Source organism: Myodes glareolus, chromosome 7, assembly GCF_982192425.1.
Source record: "Myodes glareolus chromosome 7, mMyoGla1.1, whole genome shotgun sequence".
Taxonomy (NCBI): Eukaryota; Metazoa; Chordata; class Mammalia; order Rodentia; family Cricetidae; genus Myodes; species Myodes glareolus.
The window spans coordinates 63,931,801-63,957,449 of NC_142032.1; the positions used below are offsets into that span (position 1 = coordinate 63,931,801).

Genomic DNA, 25,649 nt, shown 5'->3' on the forward strand with positions numbered 1-25,649 from the left:
ATATACTGGATTTTGGGGATCCAGTCTGTTTGGATACTCACCTTCCTGGACCTGGAGGGAGGGGGGAGGAACTTGAACTTCCCACAGGGCAGGAAACCCTGACTGCCCTAAGGGATGAAGAGGGAGGAGGAGAGGGAGTGGGGGGAGTGGGAGGGTGTTGGGAAGAGGGGCGGAAATGGAAACTTTTATAATTTAATAAAATTACTTTAAAAAAAATGAAATGTGATTCTAGGCATGAATATAAGTACACAATCTCTTCATAGTATTAGAAGATCCCAAATCAAGCGATGTATTAAAGACAACAAGTCCTAGCAACTCATCCAAAGGTGTGGAGTGAGATTATTAGGCCCACTTTTACCCAGCCTGGTAGCTGTATCCATAGTAGTGTCTCTGAGGCAGTGGGAAGGAAGCCAAAAGAGGAAATTATCACACAGCTGTAGAAAAGTGAGGATGGAGGGTCAGAGCAGGGCCAAGTGATTCAGCCAATGTCAGGAATGTTAGAAGAGGATTGGAGTGAGAAGAAAATACCATGGCAGGTGCATAGTAGAGTTTCAGGCTCCCAGTAGGAGGTGCTTCCAGGAGGTGTTAAGTGACTTCACCATTGAAGACAGGACCAGCTGGCAGTTCACTGATTGACTTCATTGATTACTATCACATGACAAAGGGTCTGTTGATGAACTTACAGAAAACAAAGGTATCAACAAAACTTGCAGGGTCCTCATAGCAGGCGAAGGGGTCTCTATCATACCCTAGATAGGGTCTCCATATAGAGGAACCAGCTGAGGCAAACAAGGGGTAACTGTTACCTCATTGTCTGGTTCTAAGAGCAGCCCTGACCCATATGTGCAGATTTCTCCCAAACCTCTGGCTCACCTTGACCTAGGACCCATCGGGGCAGAACACAGAATCTGCAGAACAAATCTTAAAAGGACAAAAACCACCAAGATACCAACACACGAAAATTCTCTCACAGTTCCTTCCCCACTCTCCATGGCAAGGCCTAAAATAGAGAGAACTCAGCTGGGGCTGCATATCCCTGGTTGCTCCCCTAATACCACAGCTTCCTCCTGCCCTTCCCAGAACCACACTTCCCCCATCCAGGCTCTGCACACCTAGGCACACATTACCAATGAAAGGTTCATCTGACTTCCACAAAGAGACATTTTGCTTTGTGCAGTGTAATCACTGGGCACTCTCCATACCATCTCTGTGTATGTTACTTGTGAAACTACCTATGAACAAATTCTGATATTGCTCTAATAATAGGGAACCTCAACAGAAACATGGTGGGGGAGGGGTGCAGTGAGGGTACTGTGGGAGACAGATGTGTTTTGCAGTGCATGTATGTGTGCTGTTGTTAGTGTGTAGAGTATCCAGGAGGAAATCATGTAGATGTTGCATCTAGACCAATGGGGCAGAGGACTAGAGGGACCACAGTAGGGTCTTACCAGGCATCATGAGGTAAGGGTCAGGACAGAGGGCTAAGGTGGGGATACCTCTCTGGGACGTTGGAAGGGTTCAGATCACAGCCAAGACCAGTCTGAATCTGAATAAGGTTACATATGTTGCTCTGCTCCTATGCCCAGGAGAAAATGAGGCCATAAAGGAGCCACATAGGATCTTCAGTGAGACAGAGGCCCAGTCAGACTCAGTTCTCTAGGACTAGAAGCTCCAAGACTACCTGTGACAGAGGAAGCCAACCTCCGCAAGATGGTCCAACCTCGGTCCCATAAAGAGGAGGAGAGCAGGAGGGTTGCTGACATAATTCAGACCAGGCCTTGACCTACCCCTGGCTTTACCTGTCAGCTTTCCCAGGGTGTCAGCCTCAAGTCACCCAGGCCAGGTTTCCAGCAGATCTACAGATGCCTCCACGGTTCTCCTATGAATTACTCCCAGCTCCCACTGCCCATGTCACTATTGCCAGGTCCAAATCCTGGCAGTTAAACAAACCACCATTCCTAAGGAACTTGTGAAGTTGGCTCCCCTTAACCAAAGTCATTTTCCTTTATCACTGGAAAAATGACTATCTGTTGTGTCTGTTGGCATACCAAAGTTCATACAAGCCTCCAGGCTCCCTAGGTATCACAAGTACCTGTTACACATTTCTGAGTCCATGCCAGTATCCTGGTTGTTCTCACCCCACCCTTACCCTAAATTTTCTCATGAGGATGGTAGCTTCTGTCCCACTGGGTCCCACAGTCATTCAGTCCCAAATAAGCATTCTTCTATTAAATATAAATTATTTGACATATTACTCAGGCTTATTGCTAACTAGCTCTTACAATTTAAATTAACCCATAATTCTTGTCTACATTTAACCATGTGGCTTGGTACCTTTTCTCAGGAAGGTATTCTCATCTGCTTCCTCTGCATCTTGCTAGTGACTACATTTCCGCTTTTTCTCTTCCCAGAATTCTCCTAGTCTGGTTTTCCCACCTATACTTCTTGCCTGGCTACTAGCCAATCAGCATTTTATTAAACCAATACTAGAGACAAACCTTTACAGTGTACAAGAGCATCATCCCACAGCATCTCCAGTTCATGGGCTTCCCTCCCTGCTTCTCATTTCTCCTTATGATGCTGCTATTTCTCCAGCTATGCACTCCCTTTTGTCTTCCTCTCTTAGTCCTCTCTATTACTCCTCCCCTTGGTGGACTTCTATCTTTATCTTCCTTTGTTACCCACCTGCCTTGGCCCATCCAGTCTACTGGACATGCTAGTCTCTCTCTCTCTCTCTCTCTCTCTCTCTTTCACACACACATGCCTGATCACACTCAAATACATACAGTTCATACACAGGCACATACAGCTGACACATATATTATTTCACACTCTTAAACAATTGAAAACAAAAAAAACCAATTTGCCTCACTTACCAGATCAAGCATCAGGTAAAAGGACTTGAGGGGGCTTAAGCACCACTGAGACCAGGAAAGCCCATTCTCCAGGAAACGCCAGGGGCGTTGACTCTCTACCATGATACTGTATGAGTCAATTGCAGCAGGACACTACAATGATTCATTGTTCACCATAATTTCAAGAGGTCCTATACTTATTAGACTGTGGATGCTGACACACATATGTATCTTGTCCCATGCATCCCAGACAAGATACCAGGAAACGTATGTCCTCACAAAGGTGTGGCTATGGAAGGGTGATCTGAATGCGGGTATTCACAGAATATTTCACAAACTGCAAAAAAACAGGCATAGTCACAAAGTTGGAAAATGTAAAAGAAATGGACATTTTTTTAGATAAGTACCATATACCAAAGTTTAACCAAGAACAGGTGAACAATCTAAATAGACCTGTTAGTCGCGAAGAATTAGAAGCTGTTATCAAAAATCTCCCTACCAAAAAAAGCCCAGGACCAGATGGTTTCAATGCAGAATTCTACCAGAACTTCCAGGAAGAGCTAATACCTATACTCCTTAACGTATTCCACAATATAGAAACAGAAGAGTCACTGCCTAACTCCTTTTATGAAGCTACAGTTACCCTAATACCAAAACCACACAAAGACACAACCAAGAAAGAGAATTACAGGCCAATCTCACTCATGAACATCGACGCGAAAATTCTCAATAAAATACTGGCAAACCGAATCCAAGAAAACATTAGAAAAATTATCCATTATGATCAAGTCGGCTTCATTCCAGAGATGCAGGGCTGGTTCAACATACGCAAATCTATCAATGTAATCCATCATATAAATAAACTGAAAGAAAAAAAACCATATGATCATCTCACTAGATGCTGAAAAAGCATTTGACAAAATTCAACACCCATTTATGATAAAGGTGTTGGAGAGACTGGGGATACAAGGATCATACCTAAATATAATAAAAGCAATATACAGCAAGCCGACAGCTAACATCAAACTGAATGGAGAGAAACTCAAAGCCTTTCCACTAAAATCAGGAACGCGACAAGGCTGTCCACTCTCTCCATACCTCTTCAACATAGTCCTTGAAGTTCTAGCAATAGCAATAAGACAACATAAGGAGATCAAGGGGATTCGTATTGGAAAGGATGAAGTTAAACTTTCGTTATTTGCTGACGATATGATAGTTTACATAAGTGACCCCAAAAACTCTACCAAAGAACTCCTACAGCTGATAAACACCTTTAGTAACGTGGCAGGATACAAGATCAACTCCAAAAAATCAGTGGCCCTCCTATACACAAAGGATAAAGAAACAGAGAGGGAAATCAGAGAAGCATCACCTTTCATGATAGCCACAAATAGCATAAAATATCTTGGGGTTACTCTAACCAAGGAAGTGAAAGACCTATTTGACAAAAACTTTAAGTCTTTGAAGAAAGAAATTGAGGAGGATACCAGAAAATGGAAAGACCTCCCCTGCTCTTGGATTGGGAGAATCAACATAGTAAAAATGGCAATTCTACCAAAAGCAATCTATAGATTCAATGCAATCCCCATCAAAATCCCATCAAACTTCTTCACAGACCTTGAGAGAACAATAATCAAGTTTATATGGCAAAACAAAAAACCCAGGATAGCCAAAACAATCTTATACAATAAAAGAACTTCTGGAGGCATTACCATCCCTGACTTCAACCTCTATTATAGAGCTACAGTATTGAAAACAGCTTGGTATTGGCATAAGAACAGAGAAGTCGACCTATGGAATCGAATAGAAGACCCAGATATTAACCCACAAACTTATGAACACCTAATTTTCGTCAAGGGAGCTAAAGGTATACAATGGAAGAAGGAAAGCATCTTTAACAAATGGTGCTGGCATAACTGGATGTCAACCTGTAAAAAAATGAAAGTAGATCCATATCTATCACCATGCACAAAAATCAAGTCCAAATGGATTAAAGACATCAACATTAATCCGTCCACTTTGAACCTGATAGAAGAGAAAGTGGGAAGTAGTCTACAAGATTTAGGCACAGGAGGCCTCTTCCTAAGTAGGACCCCAGCAGCACAGACAATAAGAGAAACAATGAATAAATGGGATCTACTGAAACTGGGAAGCTTCTGTAAAGCAAAGGACACTGTCAGTAGGACAAAAAGGCTGCCTTCTGACTGGGAGAAGATCTTCACCAACCCCTCATCAGACAAAGGTCTGATCTCCAAAATATACAAAGAACTCAAGAAACTAGGCACTAAAACTCTAATTAACCCAATTAAAAAATGGGGTACTGAACTTAACAGAGAATTCACAACAGATGAACTTCGAATGGCCAGAAGACACTTAAGGTCATGCTCAACCTCCTTAGCGATCAGGGAAATGCAAATCAAAACCACTTTGAGATACCATCTTACACCTGTCAGAATAGCTAAAGTCAAAAACACCAACGATAGCCTATGCTGGAGAGGATGTGGGGTGAGGGGAACACTCATCCATTGTTGGTGGGAATGCAAATTCGTGCAGCCACTGTGGAAATCAGTGTGGCGGTTTCTCAGGAAACTGGGAGTCAACCTCCCTCAGGACCCAGCAATACCACTCTTGGGAATATACCCTAAAGATTCCCTAACATACTACAAAAGCATTTGTTCTACTATGTTCATAGCAGCACTATTTGTAATAGCCAGAACCTGGAAACAGCCTAGGTGCCCCTCAATAGAAGAATGGTTAAAAAAGGTGTGGAACATATACACATTAGAGTTTTACTCAGCGGTAAAAAACAATGACATCTTGAATTTTGCATGCAAATGGATGGAAATAGAAAACGCTTTACTGAGTGAGGTAAGCCAGACCCAAAAAGAGGAACACGGTATGTATTCACTCATAAGCGGATTCTAACCATAATTAAAGGTCTTTGAGCCTATTATTCGTGATCCTAGAGAAGCTAAATAAGAAGATGAACCTGATGGAGATTGTTTAGCTATCCACCAGGAGGTAGGAAATAGACATGAGTCCCAGGTAACCTCGGGTGCATGGAGGGGTGGGAGGGTCGATGGAAGGGGAGAGGGTTAGAGAGAAGGGAGTAGGGGAGGAATGGGGAAAGCTTGGTGGCCGGGGATGGGGGGGGGGAGGAAGGATGAATATGGGATCAAGGAAGAATATATTTCAACTAAGGGAGCCATTTTAGGGTTTACAGGAGACTTGATTATATATGGGATCCCAGGTCCAAGGAGAGATCCCCCAGATTGCTCTCTGGACAGAGGAGAGGGTGCCTGAATCGGCCGTGGCCCATGACCATACTGATGTATATTTTGCTTATCACCATAGATCCTTCATCTGGCGAAGGACGGCGATACAGTCGGAGACCCACATTGGAGCATCGGACTGAGCCCCCCGAGGTCCAAATGAGGAGCAGAAGGAGGAAGAACATGAAAAACGAAATCAGTACTGCGAGGGATGCTATCACCCACTGATACAAGGGAACGGATCTGATGAGAGTTTACCAAGGCCAGTTGGACTGGGACTGAACGAGGACGTGATCTAACCAGATTCTAGGAATTTGGCCGGATTCTCTGACTGTGGCTGGCCCGAAGTCTTTCTGAAAAGCCATTGACTATGACACTGGGACCTGTTTCCTCTACATATACTGGATTTTGGGGATCCAGTCTGTTTGGACACTCACCTTCCTGGACTTAGAGGGAGGGGGAAGGAACTGGAACTTCCCACAGGGCAGGAAACCCTGACTGCCCTGGAGGACGAAGAGGGAGGAGGAGGGGGAGTGGGGGGAGTGGGAGGGTGTTGGGAGGGGGGCGGAAATGGAAACTTTTATAATTTAATAAAATTTACTTAAAAAAAAACAGGCATAGTGGTGATCTGGGTAGCAGGTTATATATGGAAAAGAATATGAAAATGTAATCTATAGGTAAGTTTGTGTCACATGCATACAAGAGATTTTTCTATACTATCATGCTAAGTAAACTCTATTTCCATAGAACTGTGTTTACTTCGCTGGAAGGAGAATCCTCCACCTGATTAAGGAGGCTTTGGACAAGATGCTTCTCTACCCTCTCTAAGACCCCATCCCATCCTCAACAAATGCACTTTAGCACGCTCAAGGGCAATGTATAAACCCATTCACCCATGAGGCCTCCTGTGTCCTGAGAACAACTGGTAAAAGTAATGAGAAACACTCTGCATGTTTTCATCGTTTCTGTTGTTGTAGAGTTAATATTCATTCCCAGTGAGAAATCATTTCACACACGAAAAGATTATAAGCAGTGATGCAGAGAAACTGTCAAACTAGACTGGGTGGAAAGAAAGGGTTATTGGAAATCCAGCTGCCAAGGCTATGGTGGGGTTGGGTGGGGGTGGGGAAGCAAGGCAGAGAGAAGAGCAAAAGGCAGAAAAACAAGCAGATTTTCTATGACAGTCCAGAGGGTGAAGGCCTGAACTGATACAGGCTGTCCATATTGACTGGGAACTAGGTGCCCTTGCCTGAGGTAGGTGACCTTTGGGGAGAGTTAAAGGAGGTCCCTGGAGGACTAAGGGTGATTTCTGGGAAACAGACAGGAGACTGCAAGTCTGGACTCTTGGGAAGAAGAGAGCTTTTCACAGCAAAGATATTGCCAGGATGATTTCTTAAGTACACCTGGGTTGTTCTTCAGGAGTTGTTACGTAGGTCCATCTTGTCCGCCTGGCAGCATTATGATTTCCTGATAATAGCTCAGGGGACTTAATAGTAGACCAGGACTAAATGATGATTGTGTTCCTGCCTGCCCCCTTGAGCTGCCCCTTGGATACATGTTCTTAGATAAGGAATGGACCTAATGGCTGGTGGTAAGTCAGGGCTGTCTCCTTTTGTTATGGGGATGGGGCCTAACTGGAGGTCAGTCTTGGAACATTAGCAGAAACTTTCTCAGCAGCCCTAAACTTCATTATGGCACAAATGCTCTTCCCTAAACTTTCTAATAAGCCTGGTCGGTGCACTACCAGCTTCCGGTCTTATTGGAGACAGCGCTCCTCTAGCTACGTTCTACTTTGTGTAACTCAGTATTTCCTACGTGAGATAGCAGTAAATCTGAAGAACCCATGTGTACTTAAGAATTAATGAAAGCACAGAGAGAGAAATTGGGGTTCAACTTGAAAATCTGAAAGTCAAAACAGCCAGCCCCTGGCTCTTACCTCGACCTCAGTCTGAAAATGTAATCCTGCCTCCCGGAATCTCAGAATGAGACTGTGTCTGAAAGCTGTTTCCTTCCATTTTACAATCCTCTCTAATTCTGGGATTAAAAGCATACAGAACTGGAATTAAAGGCATGCACCAAGCACCACCGGTTTCTGTGGCAACTAGTGTGGCTACTGGGATTACCAGTACTCAGTAGCCACAGCAGCTACTGTGTTACCACTACTTGGTCTGGAAGGCTGACCAGCATGACTGCTTTGCTTTCCCAATCCCCAGGCAAGCTTTATTTATTAAAATACAATTGAAATGACACCACATTTCTCCTTTTTGTCTAAAATAAAAAAGACTATAAATAATATAAGTAAAATATACAGTAAGTACAATAACTGTATACAATATAAACAAGCAAAAATATATCAACAATGTCTAGTTCATTTGCATATGACAGATTTAGAGAAAATACTCCATATCTATCCTATCTTGGTAAGTCCAAAGTCTTGTACCTAATTTGCTTTCTATAATAATTTGCATTACCATCCAAAAATATCTTTTGATACCTCTCAACCTTCTATAATTTACATTTTTAGTGAATTTGTTATAAACAAAGGAGATGATATAATGTTAATATATTAATATATAATATACAATTATAATACATATTGTATTGTGTAATTATATATTGTATATAATATACAATTAATAACAATAACATTAAAATACAATTGAAATGCTGCTGCATAAATCCTCTCTCTATCAATTTTGCTACTTCAAGTTTCCCCTGTCCCTGCTTGAATTCACTCTGAGCATCCTGGAATGAAAGCTGCATAGACCACCAGCAACAGAGGTCTCAGGCTAGAGTTCCCTGGTTCTGCTGAATCTCAAATTCAACTTCAATCCCTTGGCAATGGTCACTGACAGACTGTGACAGGCTTGATGGGAAAAGGGGCCCCAGGTTGGTCTGGACATGGAGGTAGTGGCTAGATGAAGATGGTCAGTGTTTGTATGTGGTGGTTTGAACAAGAATGGCCCCCACAGCCTTAGAGAGTTGAACACTTGGTGACCATGGAGTAGCACCATTTGAAAGGCATTATTTGTGGCCTTGTTGGAGGAAGTGTGTCACTGAGTGGGGGGAGGCTATCGGGTTTCAAAAATCCCGTTTTTCCAAGCCCAAAGTCTCTCTCTCTTCCTGCTGCCTACCAGATGTAGACATCAGTCACCTCTCCAGTACCATGTCTGCCTGCCTGCTGCCACCATGCTTCCCACCATGATGATCACGGACTAAACCTCTGACACTGTAAGCAAGTCCCAGCTAAAGCCTTTCTTTTACGGGAGTTGTTGTGGTCATGGTGTCTCTTCACAGCATTAGAACACTGTGTGGAACACACAAAACCTACTCAGAGGAGTGAAGTCCAAGGTCAGGTGGTGCCTGAGGCTCAGAAGACAACAAGTTTTATGGTTGACGGTGAAAACAGTTCTAGGGAGGACAATTAGTTCTAAGTAGAAAGCAGTTTAATGACATCAGTTTGGTAAATGGGGACAGGGAAGACTATAGTCTCTGAGGGGGATACCATACTTTGGACAGGTTTTTTTTTAAGTAATTTTATTAAATTATGAAAGTTTCCATTTCCGCCCCTCTTCCCAACACCCTCCCACTCCCCCCCACTCCCTCTCCTCCTCCCTCTTCATCCCTTAGGGCAGTCAGGGTTTCCTGCCCTGTGGGAAGTTCAAGTTCCTCCCCCCTCCCTCCAGGTCCAGGAAGGTGAGTATCCAAACAGACTGGATCCCCAAAATCCAGTATATGCAGAGGAAACAAGTCCCAGTGTCATAGTCAATGGCTTTTCAGAAAGACTTCGGGCCAGCCACATTCAGAGAATCCGGCCAAATTCCGAGAATCTGGTTAGATCACGTCCTCGTTCAGTCCCAGTCCAACTGGCCTTGGTAAACTCTCATTAGATCCGTCCCCTTGTATCAGTGGGTGAGAGCATCATCTGTTGAAGATAGTGACCATCACAGTTTTCTCTTTCAGCTTCAGCATCAGCGTCAGCATGCAGGCAGCAGACGGCTCCATCTATATTTAAAGGGAGAGACACCCATTTGGTCCTCAGGCCACAGTAGAACCACTTTATGAGAAAGGGTACACTGGAACTCAGGGAACAGCGGTACACACTAGTCCAGCTCAATGGTACCCAGCCTCCACATCTTCCGCAGGGCTGTTTTCAGGCTCTTCTGCATCATCATAATCCTCATCCTGCACCAGGCCCCGGGATGCTGCTGACTCCTCTGCTCTTTCCTCCATAGGGACTGTTTCAATGTATTCATAGACAGCATCTGAGGACCCCTGCCCCATCGCTCCCGAACCTGCAGAGATCATACCAGAACTTTCCAAAACAAGCACAGCTAAAACCTCAGCCACCCTCTCTGGATCCTGTGGCTCTTTTGCATGCTGAGAACCCAGATACAGGGAGACACCCCTCACCGCAGGTGCCCTCAGTGTGATCCCTCCTACTCAGGATACACAATGCTCAAAGGTCTGGTGTAGGATGTGTAAGTGTAAGGATCACAGCTCATCTGTGAAAGATCTCAGTCAGGACAGCACAAGCGATGGTGGGTGAGGCAATGGAGCCCATTGTGGTCCTGCAGGATGTCCTCAGCACAGTGGACAAACACAGAATCCTCCAGACCATAATAATCCAGGAATCTACCAATACTAACTCAGCATTGGCTATCATGGAGACTTGCCAGCATTTAGGACAATAATTAGAACAGAGAGGGTGTGTGGTAGCTGGAGTTTCACAACGCTTCCCCTACACTTCTGTTTCACTGCCTTCGGGACACATTACAAGCTTGTTCCTCACCCATGCTAATAACTCTGCTGTGACACCACTGAGCAGCCAGGACCAGACAAACTATGCCCAGGAGGCAGCTGAGGACCAGGCAGGCAATCTCAGGCAGGGTCCAGACCTCAGGTGGTAGAGAAGCCAAAGAATTGCCTATGGAACACAGAAACAGATAATGAATAAAAGTGTATACTATGTACCTGGGCTCCCTGGGACAAGCTGATGCTTGGGCTGGATGACATCAACCTCCCCATGAGCAACCCAGGACAGCTTGGTGTCAGTGTTACATTAGCAGGTAACTGTTCATGTAAAATCATCATGTATAACCACTTCCTAAATATAACCCCAGTAGCACAGACACTTAGAGAAACAACTAATAAATGGGATCTTCTGAAACTGAGAAGCTTCTGTAAAGCAAAGGACATGGTCAACAAGACATAATGGCTGCCTACAGAGTGGGAAAAGATCTTCACCAACCCCACATTGGAGAGAGGGCTGATCTCCAAAATATACAAAGAACTCAGGAGATTAGACATCAAAAGAACAGATAATCCAATGGAAAATGGGGTGCAGGCCTAAACAGAGAACTCTCAACAGAAGAATCTAAAATGGATGAAAGACACTTAAGGAAATACTCAACATCCTTAGCCATCAGTGAAATGCAAATGAAAACAACTCTGAGATTCCTGTAAGAATGGCCAAGATCAAAAACACTGATGACAGCTTGTGCTGGAGAGGATGTGTGGTAAAGGGAACACTCCTCCATTGCTGGTGGGAGTGCAAACCGGTTCAATCAATTTGAAAATCAGTATGGCGATTTCTCAGAAAATTAGGAAACAACCTACCTCAAGAACCAGCAATACCACTTTTGAGTATATACCCAAAGGATGCTCAATTTTGCCACAAGGACATGTGCTCAGCTATGTTCATAGCATCATTATTTGTTATAGCTAGAACCTGGAAACAACCTAAATGTCCCTTGATCAAGGTATGAATAAAGAAAATGTGGTACATTTACACAACGGAGTACTACACAGCAGAAAAAAATAGTGACATCTTGATTTTGCAGACAAATGGATGGATCTAGAAAACATCATATTTAGTGAGGTAACCCAGACCCAGAAAGATAGATATAATATGTACTCACTCATAAGTGGCTTTTATGTATAAAACAAAGAAAACTAGCCTATAGTTCACAAACCCAGAGAACCTAGACAACAAAGAGGACCCAAAGACATACATGGAGCTAATCTACACAGGAAATAGAAAAAAGACAAGATCTCCTGAGTAAAATGGAAGTGTGGGGATCATAAGAGAGGATAGAAGAGGATAGGGGAGGAAAGGAGGGGAGTGGAAAAAAACATATCGCTCAATAAACAATGAAAAGAAAAGATCATCTGTGTTAACAAGGCAAGATGCCCCAGGAAAGAGGACCCAAGTGCTCAGTCCTGAGTTGAAGAAAGGAGAAAGTTGAAAGTTTGGGGGGGGGGGGGTTCTCATTGTCTTTCCCTCTGCTCTGTTATGGACACACTAGAATACAGTCTACTCCGACAAAACCACATGGTCTGCAAGTTTAAGGCTCCAAGAAGGAGCTGCTTATGGCCCGGGAGTTTGGTCCCCATGTTCTCCCATCCAGCAGGCACAGGAGAGATGAACAGTTTCCATCACAGACTGGGAGATCATCCCCACAGACTTATACCTGATGCAAAGTGTGCCCGTGGCATGTGGTCTCAGCGGTTCTCAAGAAAGGTCAGGAAAGGGTGCCTTTGCAGGCTGTTCCAGTAATGATGGATGAGTGGAGGGAAGGATTAACAAAGAACCACTTACCTGATGCCATGGTCCCAGAGATATCTGCAAAAGAAATGCAGGTTGGGAATTACCAACAACCTTCAATGACACAGATGGGCCCATACCTTGTAGGTGGCAGCCAGTATGTCAGCATGAGCTATATAGGACCGAGGGTGGCAATCAGTCCCTGGAGCACCAATGATACCCTAAACGTTGGGGTTCTGTGCTCAAGGATGTGTCTGATCAGAATAAGGGTAGAAAATAGGCAGAAATATCGATCTGGCCTTCCTCTTCCCACCACTGTCTGCTGCCTCACTCACCTAGGCAGTGTACGCCAGCATCCTCCTTGTGGGAGCAGTCTCCATAGCCCCACGGTTCTGCCTGGCAGGCTCCCAAAGATGTCTCACTGCCTCGGCATCCCACTTCATCTAGCCATATAGGCCCTGAACCAGGGCCAAAGGCAGCATTATGCAAGGCAGCTATGGCCGGGCCACAGCCCAGCTGCCGGCACACAACTTCTGCATCTGCCAGGTCCCAGGAGTCATCGCACACTGTGCCCCAAGAACCTGCATGCCAGAATTCCACTCGTCCAGAGCAGCCATCCTCACCCCCAAACACGCGAAGCGCGCCTTCCTCTGTAAAAGGGGTCAACAATCAGTGCATGATGCTTTCGGGCTGACAGGTTCTTAGGAGACTTGTGGAGGGAGAGTTACCTGGGCAGCTAAGTGCTGATGAGCAATTGGGAACCTGCCGCATATCCTGAGAAACTTCTGTCTTTTCTGCGTGGGAATTAAGAAACATACCAATGTCACAAGCTCAGGAACCTAAAACCCAGGAACTACTTTCTTTCTCTCATGATGTCTCCCCATAACTAGAGGGAGAAAACTCTCTAGGTCTCAAAGGAGAGCCACAAAGCCTGAGAATTCCACACACTATTCCCCCTCTGAACCATCTTTAGGAGAAAGAGGAAGCAACAGGATCCTGAGCTGAGTCTCTATGAGCCACACCCCACCCAGAGCCCCAGTGAGACCCCTTGGGAACTCACAACACAGCTCACCTGTACACAGCAGCCAAGCCTCCTCTCCACTGAGGCAAGAATGCCTGTTCCAGGGCTCTGAGGGACATTGCCACAAGGACCTGTCATGCTTGTCTCTGCACTGAATGGACTTCAACCAGACAGTCTCAAGTGTAGATGAGCTCCTTGGTCTGGCCAGCAGCTGCCCTTGGGACCCACAGCCCAGTTGTTCACACAGAACCCTCAGGGAGGCAGCATTCAAGGACTGGCAAACGCCACCCCAGGTCCCATTGTAGAAAACTTCCAGGCGTCCTGTGCATGTCTGGCTGTGTTCCTGCAGCCTTATATCAGTGAATTCTGCAGAGAGAGGGCCCAGTCAGCCAGGCAGAGTTGGGGAGGACTGGGATGTGTCAAACTGGACCTGTAGCACCCACCTGAACAGACCACGCCTGCGTCTTCCTTGTGCCCACAGTCGTGTTGGCCCCAGCCTCCAGACTGGCACTCCCAGAGAGCAGCCTCCTCACCTAGGCAGCCCAGTTCGTCCATCCAGATGCGCCCAGTACCTGCTCCAAAATGGGCAGCCCCGGGGGCACTAAGGGCATAGCCACAGCCCAGCTGCCTGCAGACGACGTGGGCATCGCGTAGGTCCCAGGCATCATCGCATACAGTGCCCCATGTGCCCTGATAGAACACTTCAACACGCCCAGCACAGCGGCCCTTACCCTCTGCCAACCGTATGCGCAAGCTCCCTGCAGAGAGGAGAGACCCAGTCAGGGCACACTGGACTGCAAGAACAAAGCAGGAACCCAGGGTGGGGGGAGGGGAGAGGAGAGGACACCCCACACTCACACTCACCTGAGCATACCACGCCCGCATCCTGCAAAGTCCCCGCAGTCACCAGCTGAGACACGGACACATTGCACCGAGTCAGGTGGGTCTCAGAGCCCAAGCACCGCACCAGGCTCAGCCCCACAGGGACTGTCTTGTGGCCCGGTGCTGGAGCATCATAGGCTTGCTGTGCCTCTCCGCATCCCAGCTGTCGGCACACCACAGCAGCATCATGCAGGTCCCAGGCATTGTCCAGCACACGCCCCCACACACCATCCAGAAAGATTTCTACTCGCCCGTCACAGTGGCTCTGCCCATCACTCAGCCGCAGGGCGTCCTGGAGACCTGACAGAGAGAAACTCTGAAGGGCAGAGGACCATTGCATCGAAGAGCCTCACATGTCCTCATCCTTCCCTTTCCTGCCTCTGTCCATCAGTCCTGCTTACCTTTTCCTTCACAGTCTCATGACTGCCTGCACTCACCTGAACAGATAACAGAGGCTGGATTTTCCAGGGTGCATGCCTGGGTCCCTAGGGTGCTTGCTGGGCAGCTCAGCAAGTGAGGCTCTGTCCCCACACAGCGAAACACATCTGTCCAGATAGGTTCCCTCACATTTCCAAAGTGGCCTCCATGGGGTATGACCACTGCACGGCCACAGTTGAGCTGGTGGCAGAGCACCATGGCGTCTGCTAGGTCCCAGTGGGCAGCACAGAGGGGCAGCCAGTTCTCCTTTACCCGAAGCTCCACGCGACCCTCACAGCGGCCGCTGCCATTGACCAGCCGGAACTCTAAGGGAGAGCTGGGATCAGTGAAATCTCCACATCCCAGAGCTGCGGACACCCGCGTTCAGTGTGAGTTTCTTACACACGGGACACGTGCAAACTGACTAAGCAGAAGAGTGTCTTTGCAGGGTGCTGCTATTGAAGGTAGGCTAAGTAGCTCCTGCACCCCGACCCTACCAACTCCATCCCCTTCTCCCCAAGCCCTCACATCCCCAATACCTCTACCCTTCCTAACTCAGGGATCATGCTGGGGAAACTAGATGCATCAAATTTCTTGAAATTGAATATGGGACATCTCTAGTGAGATGATGCCTTCAACATTGACTACACACAAGCAGGTAGAAAACTGGGCAATTAAGAGGCCTGGAGACCAGTCAGGAATATAACAGAGAATTAACCTACAGACTAAGAGAAGAATAGTTTTTTCTGATCACTAAAGGAAATCTCTCTGTGTTGCCTCAATAACCATTTTATCTATGAAAAGAAGCTCCAAAAGCAACATACCACACAATCCTAAGCATGAGGTCTTTAATCTGTTAGAAAGTATGAAAAGAACTGGAAAATGTGAGGACTATGAGCAATGTCCCTGTAAACTGAATCTCAACAACCTGTCAGGAATCATGAAATGAACCAAAAAGAAAATTGTGTAGCCCAAGGATATGACTGCCGGGATTTAAGGGTAGAACAGAAGAATCAAGGAACATAATGATAGACCCACTGATGTTATCCCAAATGAACAGTGCCCTGGAGACCTCTGGGGTATCCCTAAGCAGATAAGCATGTTTATAAAGAACATACTGAAAAGAAAGGGATAGAACCAATCTCAGTTTTAAAAAAAAAATCCTGAATTTCATTCAGTATCTAAAGCTATACATGCAATATGAGGCTTCCTAGGAAAACCAGGAATAGAATAGCCACACAGGTCAATAATCCCACTTCTGGTCATCTAGCCAAAGGCACTCAAAAGAGCATGTGGAAGATGTGTTTATTTCAGCACTATCCACAGTGGGCCATGGAGTCGACTTAGGTATCCCTTAAAGAGTGACTTGGTAAGGAAAGCAAGGTGTGTGATAATGTGAATAGCTATGGGCCCCATAGACACACGCGTTTGAATGTTTGCCCATAGGAAGTGGATATATCCGGAGGTGTGGCCTTGCTGCTGTAGCTGTGGTCTTGTTGGAGGAAGTGTCACTGTGTGGGTAGGTTTTGAGGTCTCCTATACTCAAGCTACTCCCAATGACACAGTTCACTTCCTGTTGCCTGGGGATTGGGATATAGAACTCTCAGCTCCTTCTCCAGCACCATGTCTCCCTTCATGCTGCCATGTCCACCATGATAATGGACCAAACTTTTGAAGCTGTAAGCCACCCCCAATTAAATATTTTCCTTTATAGGAGTTACCATAGTCATGTTGTCTCATCATAGCAATAGAAACTCTAACTAAGACAGTGTGTGAACAAGATGATAGGTATCTCAGCCACTGGGAAGACTGAACTCTGCCATCTGGAGGAATATACACAGAAAAGAAGACATTAAGCAAAATAAATCATTAGGTGAAACAAAACACAAGTTCTCATCTTCATGAGAAAGATGTTGATAGAACAGAAGGACAGAATCACATACCGGTTACCAGAGCCAAGAAGGGTTGGAGAGTTGAGGGAGAACGGTTAAATGTGTCATGGAACAACCAGACTTATAATGCTCTCTAATGTGGCTGACCATAACTTGTGGAATATTTCAAAATAGTTAGAGGATAAGGTGTTGAATGTTCTCAACAAAAAAGCCATGTCTAAGATGACAGATACCCTAGTTACCCAGACCTGACCAGTGCACATTATAACATGAATTACCATGCCAGACTGCACCCCTTAAATAGACACTAAGTACATATTAATTAAACACGGGAAATATTTTACAGAATACACATCTTAAAAGATAAATCGCACAAGATCTACATTAAGGGGAGCAAACCTCCTTGGACTTGTAAAGCCAAGCTTTAGATGTGACACCAAAGAACAAGACAAGGCAGAAGACTGGTTGGAATGAAGCAAAGTTGAGCTGTGTATAAAAGCAGACCTCATCACCAGGGAAACAACGCACATGGTGGGGCTGTGAGCCATGTATTACCAAGGCCTGCCATCGAGAATATGAGGAACCATCAGTACTACCACCTGTTCTGAGATCTGTGACAGCTGTGCAGTCATTTCCCCAAAGGTGAAAAGGGAAAGCAGACACATGAGAGGAGAGAAACGTGAAAAAGAGACCATGGAACTTCCAGGACAGGAGAGAACACAAGTCCTGAGCATCTGCCCACAGCTGTCCATCCATGCTCATCACAGTCCATCACTCAGATCATTGATCCCACTAACACAGCCCAACACCCTTCTAGGTTGTGAACGGACTCACTTTCCCCTGAGCAGGTTAATGCAGCATCTCGATCATGGCCACACTGATGTCCAGGCTCCCTCTGACAATGGAACAGCAGTGATTCATTGCCCACACAGCGAAAGGCCTCTGTCCACACAGGCCCTGATCCATGGCCAAAGTGGGAACTCTTGAGTATGGATACAGCAGTGCCACACCCCACCTCCTGACAAACCACGTGGGCCATGGGCAGGTCCAGGTCATCATAGCAGACAGAGCCCCAGGTAAGTCCTCGAAGAACCTCCAGGCGTCCTTCACAGGGGTGTGTGCCGCCTAGCAGCCGGGCCTCTACGTGACCTGAAGACAAACACTAAATGAAGCAACTGAGGTCAAGGCAGGGCTCCTGCAGGTCACTGGAGTGAAGTGATGACTGCCACCCAGTCCCCCAGTGAGGAATGGTATAGGAGGACAGGGACAGCCTCTCCTGGTCCTGGCACAGTGGCCTACAAGGCAACTTCTGAGCTCTACACAAGGATGTTGAAGCTGCTCCTCGTACCTCACTTGGAAGCTGGAACCCACACAGATTCTGACCATAAATATTCTCCTAGGATTTTTGCTTCTAGAGAGACATGGACCTCATATCATCACAAGCAAGGCAAATGGGTTGTACCCCAACAGCTCCTCAAACCCAGAGTGCAGACTAAACATGAGCTATGGGCAGAACACACGGTACAATGACACTATCCAAGGACACCCCGGGACCACCCTGAATCACCTCAGTAGTAATGGTGACAAACTCTTCAAGGGAGAGAATTCTATTGACTCTATGTTTGGAGACAGATAGATAAATCTCCTTTGCTCATCTCGAGATATCCAACATCTAGACTAAAATGCTCAGGGTGAGGCATCTCTACCTCTGCACACTACCTGTTGCATTGGTCGGAGGGTACCAGTGTCTCTGCCTCCTATTTAGAATGATATCACTCTAATTTAGAGTGGTGGTGTCCTGGATAGAGACCATAAGCACCCTGAGTGTCTGCCCCACATCAGGACACTCATCTGTCACTCATAGCGGAAACTCACCCTCTGTGCCAGGGCCCAGACAGCACCATCAGTCTGATGCCTCCAGCAGTCAGAGCCCAATACAGATCCAGATATGAGGAGGTCAAGGATCCTCCACCTAACAAGGTCACAGAGGCTGCAGCTACTAAGTCCAGAACCAGGAAGGACAGCAAGAACTTTTCTCTGCCTCAAACAGAAACTCTGTCTGAACACCTGAGCACTTTTAAGATCAGTATAGCATGAACAGACAGACTTAGCAATTTCATCCCCAAATATGAATACTTGTCCTATGTGTAGCCATCAGGGATACATAACTCCCTATGGAAACACACATGCTTACAAGGTAGCCACACAAGAAATTCATACAATATGGTTGGTATAAAAACTAATGAACAACTGAGTAAGTAGATATGATGCCACCATTTCAAACATGGCACATACGTCTACTTAATGGTGAGGCATTCTGAGCAATTGAATGTCAGGGGGAAACACAATACACACTGATGGACTTTGCCCTGTGAGTTTGCATCTGGTTTTCTGCAAAGAAACCTCTCAATAGATCCACACCATTTGGTTTCACACATTTGTTTCTAAGAGGTGGAGTGTGCAGTGATCGCCATTTCCTTCTTTTGAACTGACTGGTTCGTGTGCAAGGAATAAGTAACGAACTTCAATTGTGCTGACAGGTCTCCGCAAATAAAAATGTATATCCAGAACTTTCTGCATAAGTTGCAGCATTTAGAGTCAATAAAAATTTAAGGTTTCCTATTAAAACTGTTAAGAGGTCCAGGATAGAGCTGCAAGATAGTGTCTTCTATAAATGACAAAGAAACTGTACCCAAGAGATCACAAAAATATGACTACCGAAAGAATACCTAAAAAAAATGACAGCACCAATTGACATGCCGACATGGATGGGGAAATGCTCTTGGGCTTCACCCCTAGAATAAGAACTACAGGCACTTGTTGGTTGATGGGAGAGGGAGAATCAGTTCTCAACAGAAACTAGACTCCTGCTAAGCCAGCCAGTCCCAAGAATCAGCCCTGAACACATGAGCAACACCAATGATCTCAGCAGGGTGTGGGTATAAACTGATATCCATATATTTAACAATTATAATGTAAAAACAAGAAATCATGAATTTGAAAAGGAGTGGAAGGGACATGATAAATATAAAGGAAGTGGAAGAATTATATAAGTACAGAATTCATACACGAAATTCTCAAATAATATTACAAAGAATACTAGGATGTATGCAAATAAAATAATTAGCCTTGGTGTCAAGTAGGCAATTCTCAGCATTCTTCTTGTTTTCTATTACAATCTCTTCATTCTCACTGTGCTGGCTAGTTTTACATCAACTGGACACAAGCTAGAGTCCTCAAAGAGAAAGGAGTCTCAGTTGAGGAAATGCCTCCATAAGATTTGGCTGTGGCGACATGCAAAATATTCATCAGTATGGTTATGGGCCAAGGCCAATTCAGGCACCCTCTCCTCTGCTGCCCAGGGAACAATCTGGGGACCTCTCCTTGGGCCTGGGAACCCCTCCAGAATCAAGTCTCTTGCAAACCCTAAAATGGCTCCCTTAGTTGAGATATAAACTTCCCTGCTCCCATAACCATCCTTCCTCCCTCCCCCCCTCCCATTCCCCCAAGCCATCCCCAATCCTCCCCCTCTCCCCTCTCCCTAACCATCTCCCACAAAACCTTCATATGGCGAAGGATGGAGATAGAGACAGAGACACATATTGGAACACTGGACTTAACTCCCTAGGTCCAAATGAGAAGCAGAGGGAGGGAGATCGTGAGCAAGGAAAGCAGAACTAGAGGGAGCCTTCATCTGACGATGGATGGAGATAGAGACGGAGACCCACATTGGAGCACTGGACTGAGCCCCCAAGGTCCAAATGAAGAGCAGAAGGAAGGAGAACATGAAAAAGGAAGTCAGGACTGCCAGGGATGCGTTCACCCACTGATACAAGGGGACTGATCGAATGAGAGCTCACCAAGGCCAGCTGGACTGGGACTGAACGAGCATGTGATCAAACCCAATTCTCTGAATGTGACTGACATGGGGGCTGACTGAGAAGCCATTGACAATGGCACTGGGTCTTGTTTCGTCTGCATGGACTGGCTTTTTGGGATCCTGGCCTGTTTGGATGCTCACCTTCCTGGACCTGGAGGGAGGGGGGAGGAACTTGGATTTCCCACAGGGCAGGAAACCCTGACTGCTCTTGGGAAAGGTGAGGGAGGAGGAGAGGGAGTGGGGGAAGCCGGAGGGTATTGGGAGGAGGGGAGGAAGTGGAAATTCTTTAAATAAATAAATAAGGGGACAAAAAGATTTGTCTGTGGCAAACCTGTTGAGCATTTTCTTAATTATTGATTGATGTGAAAAGACCCAGGTCATTGTGGGTGGGGCCATCCCTGGGCTGATAGCCCTGGTATCTATAATAAAGCAGGAAGAGCCAGCCACTGGGAGCAAGCCAGTAAGCAACACTTCTCCACAGCCTCTGTATCGGTTCCTGCTTCCAGGTTCTTGACCCTGCTTGAATAGGAACTGCTCTCACTACTTTTAATGATAAACTGTTATATGGAACTGTGAGTGAAAGAAGGTCTTTTCTCCCCAAGTTACTTTTGATCGTGGTGTTTTATCACAGCAATAGCAACCCTAACTAAGACATTTTGGCATCTGGCTCACAGGTTCCCATCCTCACAACTGAACTCCGTTCAGTAGAAACTCTAACTCTTGGTAGAGTCCCTAGGTCCTCTAATTCTATGGTCACTGTCCTTCCAGATACATCCATTGTCCTACTGCAGCCCACCTGCAGGATTCACTCCTCCAACCACACTAACAACTCCCTGGGGTCCTCACAGCTCTTCCCCAAAGGCCCTTTCAGACTTCTCTCCAAATCATCTCTCGTCCTCTCAGCACCAGCTGACCTGAAGAAGCATTCTCTACCAAGGGACCTGCAGTCACTACACTTTCCTAAGATCCAGAAGGAGCAACAAAAACCAAAGAATGGAACACACACCCAATAAAGACAAAGCCACATGAACCAAAGCACTGTGCATGGCTTGAGGCTAGACATTGAGATCAGTGAAAACAAACTGGAGGGGCAGAGATCATCTCACATGTATATGGTTTCTGAAAAGGGGGTAGTGTCTACTCATGTAGGAAGAACAATGTCTCCAAGTGCTGGGGAAACAGGATATCCACATGAGTTACATGGAATCAGTACTCCATGAACAATAAACGAATCATAGTCCTGGACACAGTGCTGAGGGAAAATTGTCTTACCAGAAAACAGGAGGCAATTCTGCAGGACCTTGGACTTGTAAAGTCAAGCTTTAGTTGTGACACTGAAGAACAAGCCCAAGGCAGAAAACTGGTTGGAATGAAGCAAAGTTGAACTATGTATACAAAAGGACCTCATCACCGGGGGAAATGGTACATAGGGTAGGGCTGTGAAGCATGTGTTATCAAGGTCTGCCATAGAGAATATGCAAGCCATCAATACTGCTCCCCAAAACTACCCTCTGTTCTGAGATCTGTGACAGAGCTGAGCTGATAGTTTTCCAAATGCAAAAGGCTTGAGAAGAAGGTGAGTGGGAGGTGAGAAACCCTCTGGAACAGAGGATGCTCACCTGAGCTGCCTGAATAGCTGTCCGTGATGATCACCGTCCATCAGCCGAACCCAGAACTAACCAACACCACAGGCCCTACCCCACCAGGCTATAATCTGACTCACTTTCCTTGGAGGAGGTGAGCACAGCATTCTGGTCATGGCCACAAGAGTCCCATGCTCCCTCAGACAGTGGAACAACAGCAACTCAATGACACAGTAGTGGAAGGCCTCTCCAGACAGGCCAGAGTAGAAACTTCTGAATGTAGATGTGGCTACCCCAGAGCCCTGCCCGCAGAAAAGCAGGTGAGCCACAAACAAATTCAATTCAGCACGACAGAGGGAATGCTCACATCCCATTAGTTGGCCTCCTGGGACAGACATGGAACAGAGTGACTATAGTCAGACAGGCTCTGTGCCGGCCATGGAGGTGAAGTGACCTGACAGCTGATATCCACTCCCCAAAGGAAAACAATATGGAAGGACACAAGGCAATCTGACCAGGCCTGGCCCAGAGGCCAATAGGACAAGTCCTGGGTCTACAGACCAAGAACCCCTCCTCTTGCTTTCCTTCAAATCATGAATGAACCCCACACAGATTTTGACCACAACATTCCCCTTTTACTTCAAGGAAGAAATGGGTACCTCTGATTCATCAAGATAGATGGGCACTGATCTAACAGTCCACCATCTCCAAGGTCCAAACTGGAAAGAAATCCTGGGCAGAGAAGCACCAACAACAGATTTGCTGTAGCTAGCAAAGTTTCTTCCCTTCTCTCCTGGCGATTCGCAGGGCTGTGTGACCTCCGGCTTCCTGGAGTCTCTGCACCAGCTCTGGCTTGAGGGGATAACTTAGCAAGAACCTGGTTCTCTTTGTTATGGTGATTCCACCTGTATTCAAGGTCTTAGCAGTGAGCCCTTAGCCTACCTCCCCTGGCTGACCCTGCCCGAGGGGCCGGGAAGCTTTAATCTTCTCCTGCTTCTGGTTGGGAGGAGGCCTTGCCTTTTTGATCCTGGTTGCCCACTGGTATAAATATCTGACTTAAATTTAATAAAGCTGCCATTTGCCACTTGCTCTTGGCAGATGAGCCGGTCTCTTTGTGTGTGTGTCGTCTGTTCAAACCCCTAGGACATGCGTCCGTTCTCGTGGGCTCGAGTCAGGAAAGCGGGCGCCTGTTTCGAGGTTCGGGTGTCCACAGAAAAGTGCGGAAGCTTACAATTTGCGGACAGAGGGATCTCCCAATGGCTCCTGGTAGCAGTGTGGAATGGTGTCAACCATGGCATAACTAGGATTCTGTTGACCTTGTACTGTGGGGCAGATGCCTGATCCCATTTGCTCATGTAGAGACACCCACTCTCCACACTAACACACACTCATCATAGGGCATTCCTACCTGTGCACACCACCTGGGTGTAAGATACAAGGTCACACTGCTCCACAAAGTTCACATTGATCTTGCAGAAGGAAGTGCTAGGCTCCGTGCCTTGGCAAGACACGAACTTCTGGTCTTGATTTCCAGTCCCTCCTCCTTGGTGAGCTCTGGACCACTGCAGAGCGGTGCCGCACCCCAGGTCTCTGCACAGGACACTTGCCTCTTCCTTCTGCAGGTCGCACTTCAGGATGGGGAAAGACCCACTCAACAACTCGGGAGACCCAGCGCACGGACTGGCACCTCCGGCCAGTATGACTTGCTGAAAGCTAGCACCTGGTGGCACAGGAGAAAAACCCACTCCTAGAAGCCGCTGCCAAGAGAGCACGATCAGGGTCTGCAGATGGGCATTTTTAGTTTGAAGCAAGTGAACAGGATCCCTGGTGGTATTGCTAGCCTTTACTGCTACCCCAGAAAAATGGGCAAACAGAGCCCATCCTCCCAGAATACTGTCACAGACAGGGCATGCACGGGAGAGACGGCAGCTCACAGGAGAGCTTGGGACAGGGCTCGTTCCTCACAACCCATCCTGTCCCCCTGACTTAAGTTGTGCCTGGTACAGTGACAGTGTATAGGGACCCCCTAGGTGTTCCCTGAGGTAATCTAGGTACATCCGTGATATTCAGAGCCAATGGCTAACTTAAAAAAAAAAATACAGGAAAAAATTTATTGAGGAGGCGAACAAGGAGAGTGAGACTGGTTTCCTTTAGAACAGAGAAGGTAAGCTTCCCCCATGGTCTCTCACCATGGGACTCTCTGAGGGCAAGAGGCTCCCACCTGACCACACCCCTCCTTGCCTGGACACTTACCTCAGTGCCTCTAGCTACAAGGCAGGAAAGGAGACCAGGGGAGACTATGGATTTGAGTAGGCCCCATCTGACTCACCTGCGCAGTTAATTGACACCACACACTGGCACTTGCAGTCACTGAGGGGCCCCCAGGTCCCTAGAGTACAATTCCAGAGGGTGGCCTCCTCACCGCTACAGTTGGTACCATACAGCCAGGGTGCCTTCATCTCTTCAGGTCTCAGAATAAACTGGTAGGTAGAGCGTGCGTGACTGCAGCCAAGCTGTCTGCAGGTCGCAGAAGCTTCCTGCATGCCCCAGTGGTCACCACACACGAGGCCTTGATGCCCGCCATGCTCCACTTGCAGACGGCCATCGCATTGATCTGTACCATCTATGAGATTCAGGGCATCTTCCCCAGTCAGTCCTTCCGGGATAAGACGTGAGTCAGATGGAGAAAATACTGGGTGGGGATTTCACATTCCAAGTTCTCCTTGATTAGAAAACTCACTCATCGTCACTGTCGACCAGTTACTCCCTCTTTTTTTTAGATTCCCTCACTATGAATATTCTAAATTATCACAGAATCATCACAGAATCAAAATGGTTGCTTTAGCAAAACAGAAACTAACACAAAGAAATAAAGCATCAGACATCACCCACACTAAGCCACCGCTGCCCTCCGTGGCCAATATTTTGCACACCTGCATCCCTGACCAGCAGTAAACAGCAGTGTACACTCACCAGTAGGGAGGGTCCAGCAGGTCAGCAGCAAGAGAAACAGAGCCAGAGAGGATCCTGCCATTCTGGATCCCACGGCAGGGTCAGCTCCCCAAACTGATAGTCTCAGTATAGGTACTTGTTCTGCCTCCAGGCAAAAGGTGGGCTCTAATTTACGGTGATGCTGTTCTAGAGCCAGAACCTGTAAACATCCTGGGAGCCTCCCCTACATCAGAGCTGGCATCTGTAACCCAAGGAAGGCTTTCACTCACTGTGCCACACCAGTAGTGTGCTTCCTGCAGCTGGTACCCAGCGCAACCCCAGGTGGAAGGGGGCCAAGAAGCCTCCCAG

At 46.6% G+C, this 25,649-nt stretch overlaps 1 protein-coding gene across 1 annotated transcript; it reads right to left on the minus strand.

Annotated features, from left to right (window-relative positions):
* Positions 1–9,746: 9,746 nt before the first annotated feature.
* Positions 9,747–25,383, minus strand: Scart1 (scavenger receptor family member expressed on T cells 1). Its single transcript, XM_087908693.1, has 14 exons — positions 25,323–25,383; positions 24,679–25,005; positions 23,758–24,198; positions 17,721–18,035; positions 15,015–15,362; positions 14,560–14,877; positions 14,139–14,453; positions 13,747–14,061; positions 13,403–13,468; positions 13,010–13,324; positions 12,729–12,752; positions 10,920–11,054; positions 10,232–10,422; positions 9,747–10,132 (listed from the first exon to the last, which is right to left on the minus strand). The coding sequence occupies exons 1-13, from the start codon at positions 25,381–25,383 to the stop codon at positions 10,241–10,243; spliced, it is 3,162 nt and encodes a 1,053-aa protein (XP_087764819.1). The 3' UTR covers positions 9,747–10,132; positions 10,232–10,240.
* Positions 25,384–25,649: the final 266 nt, after the last annotated feature.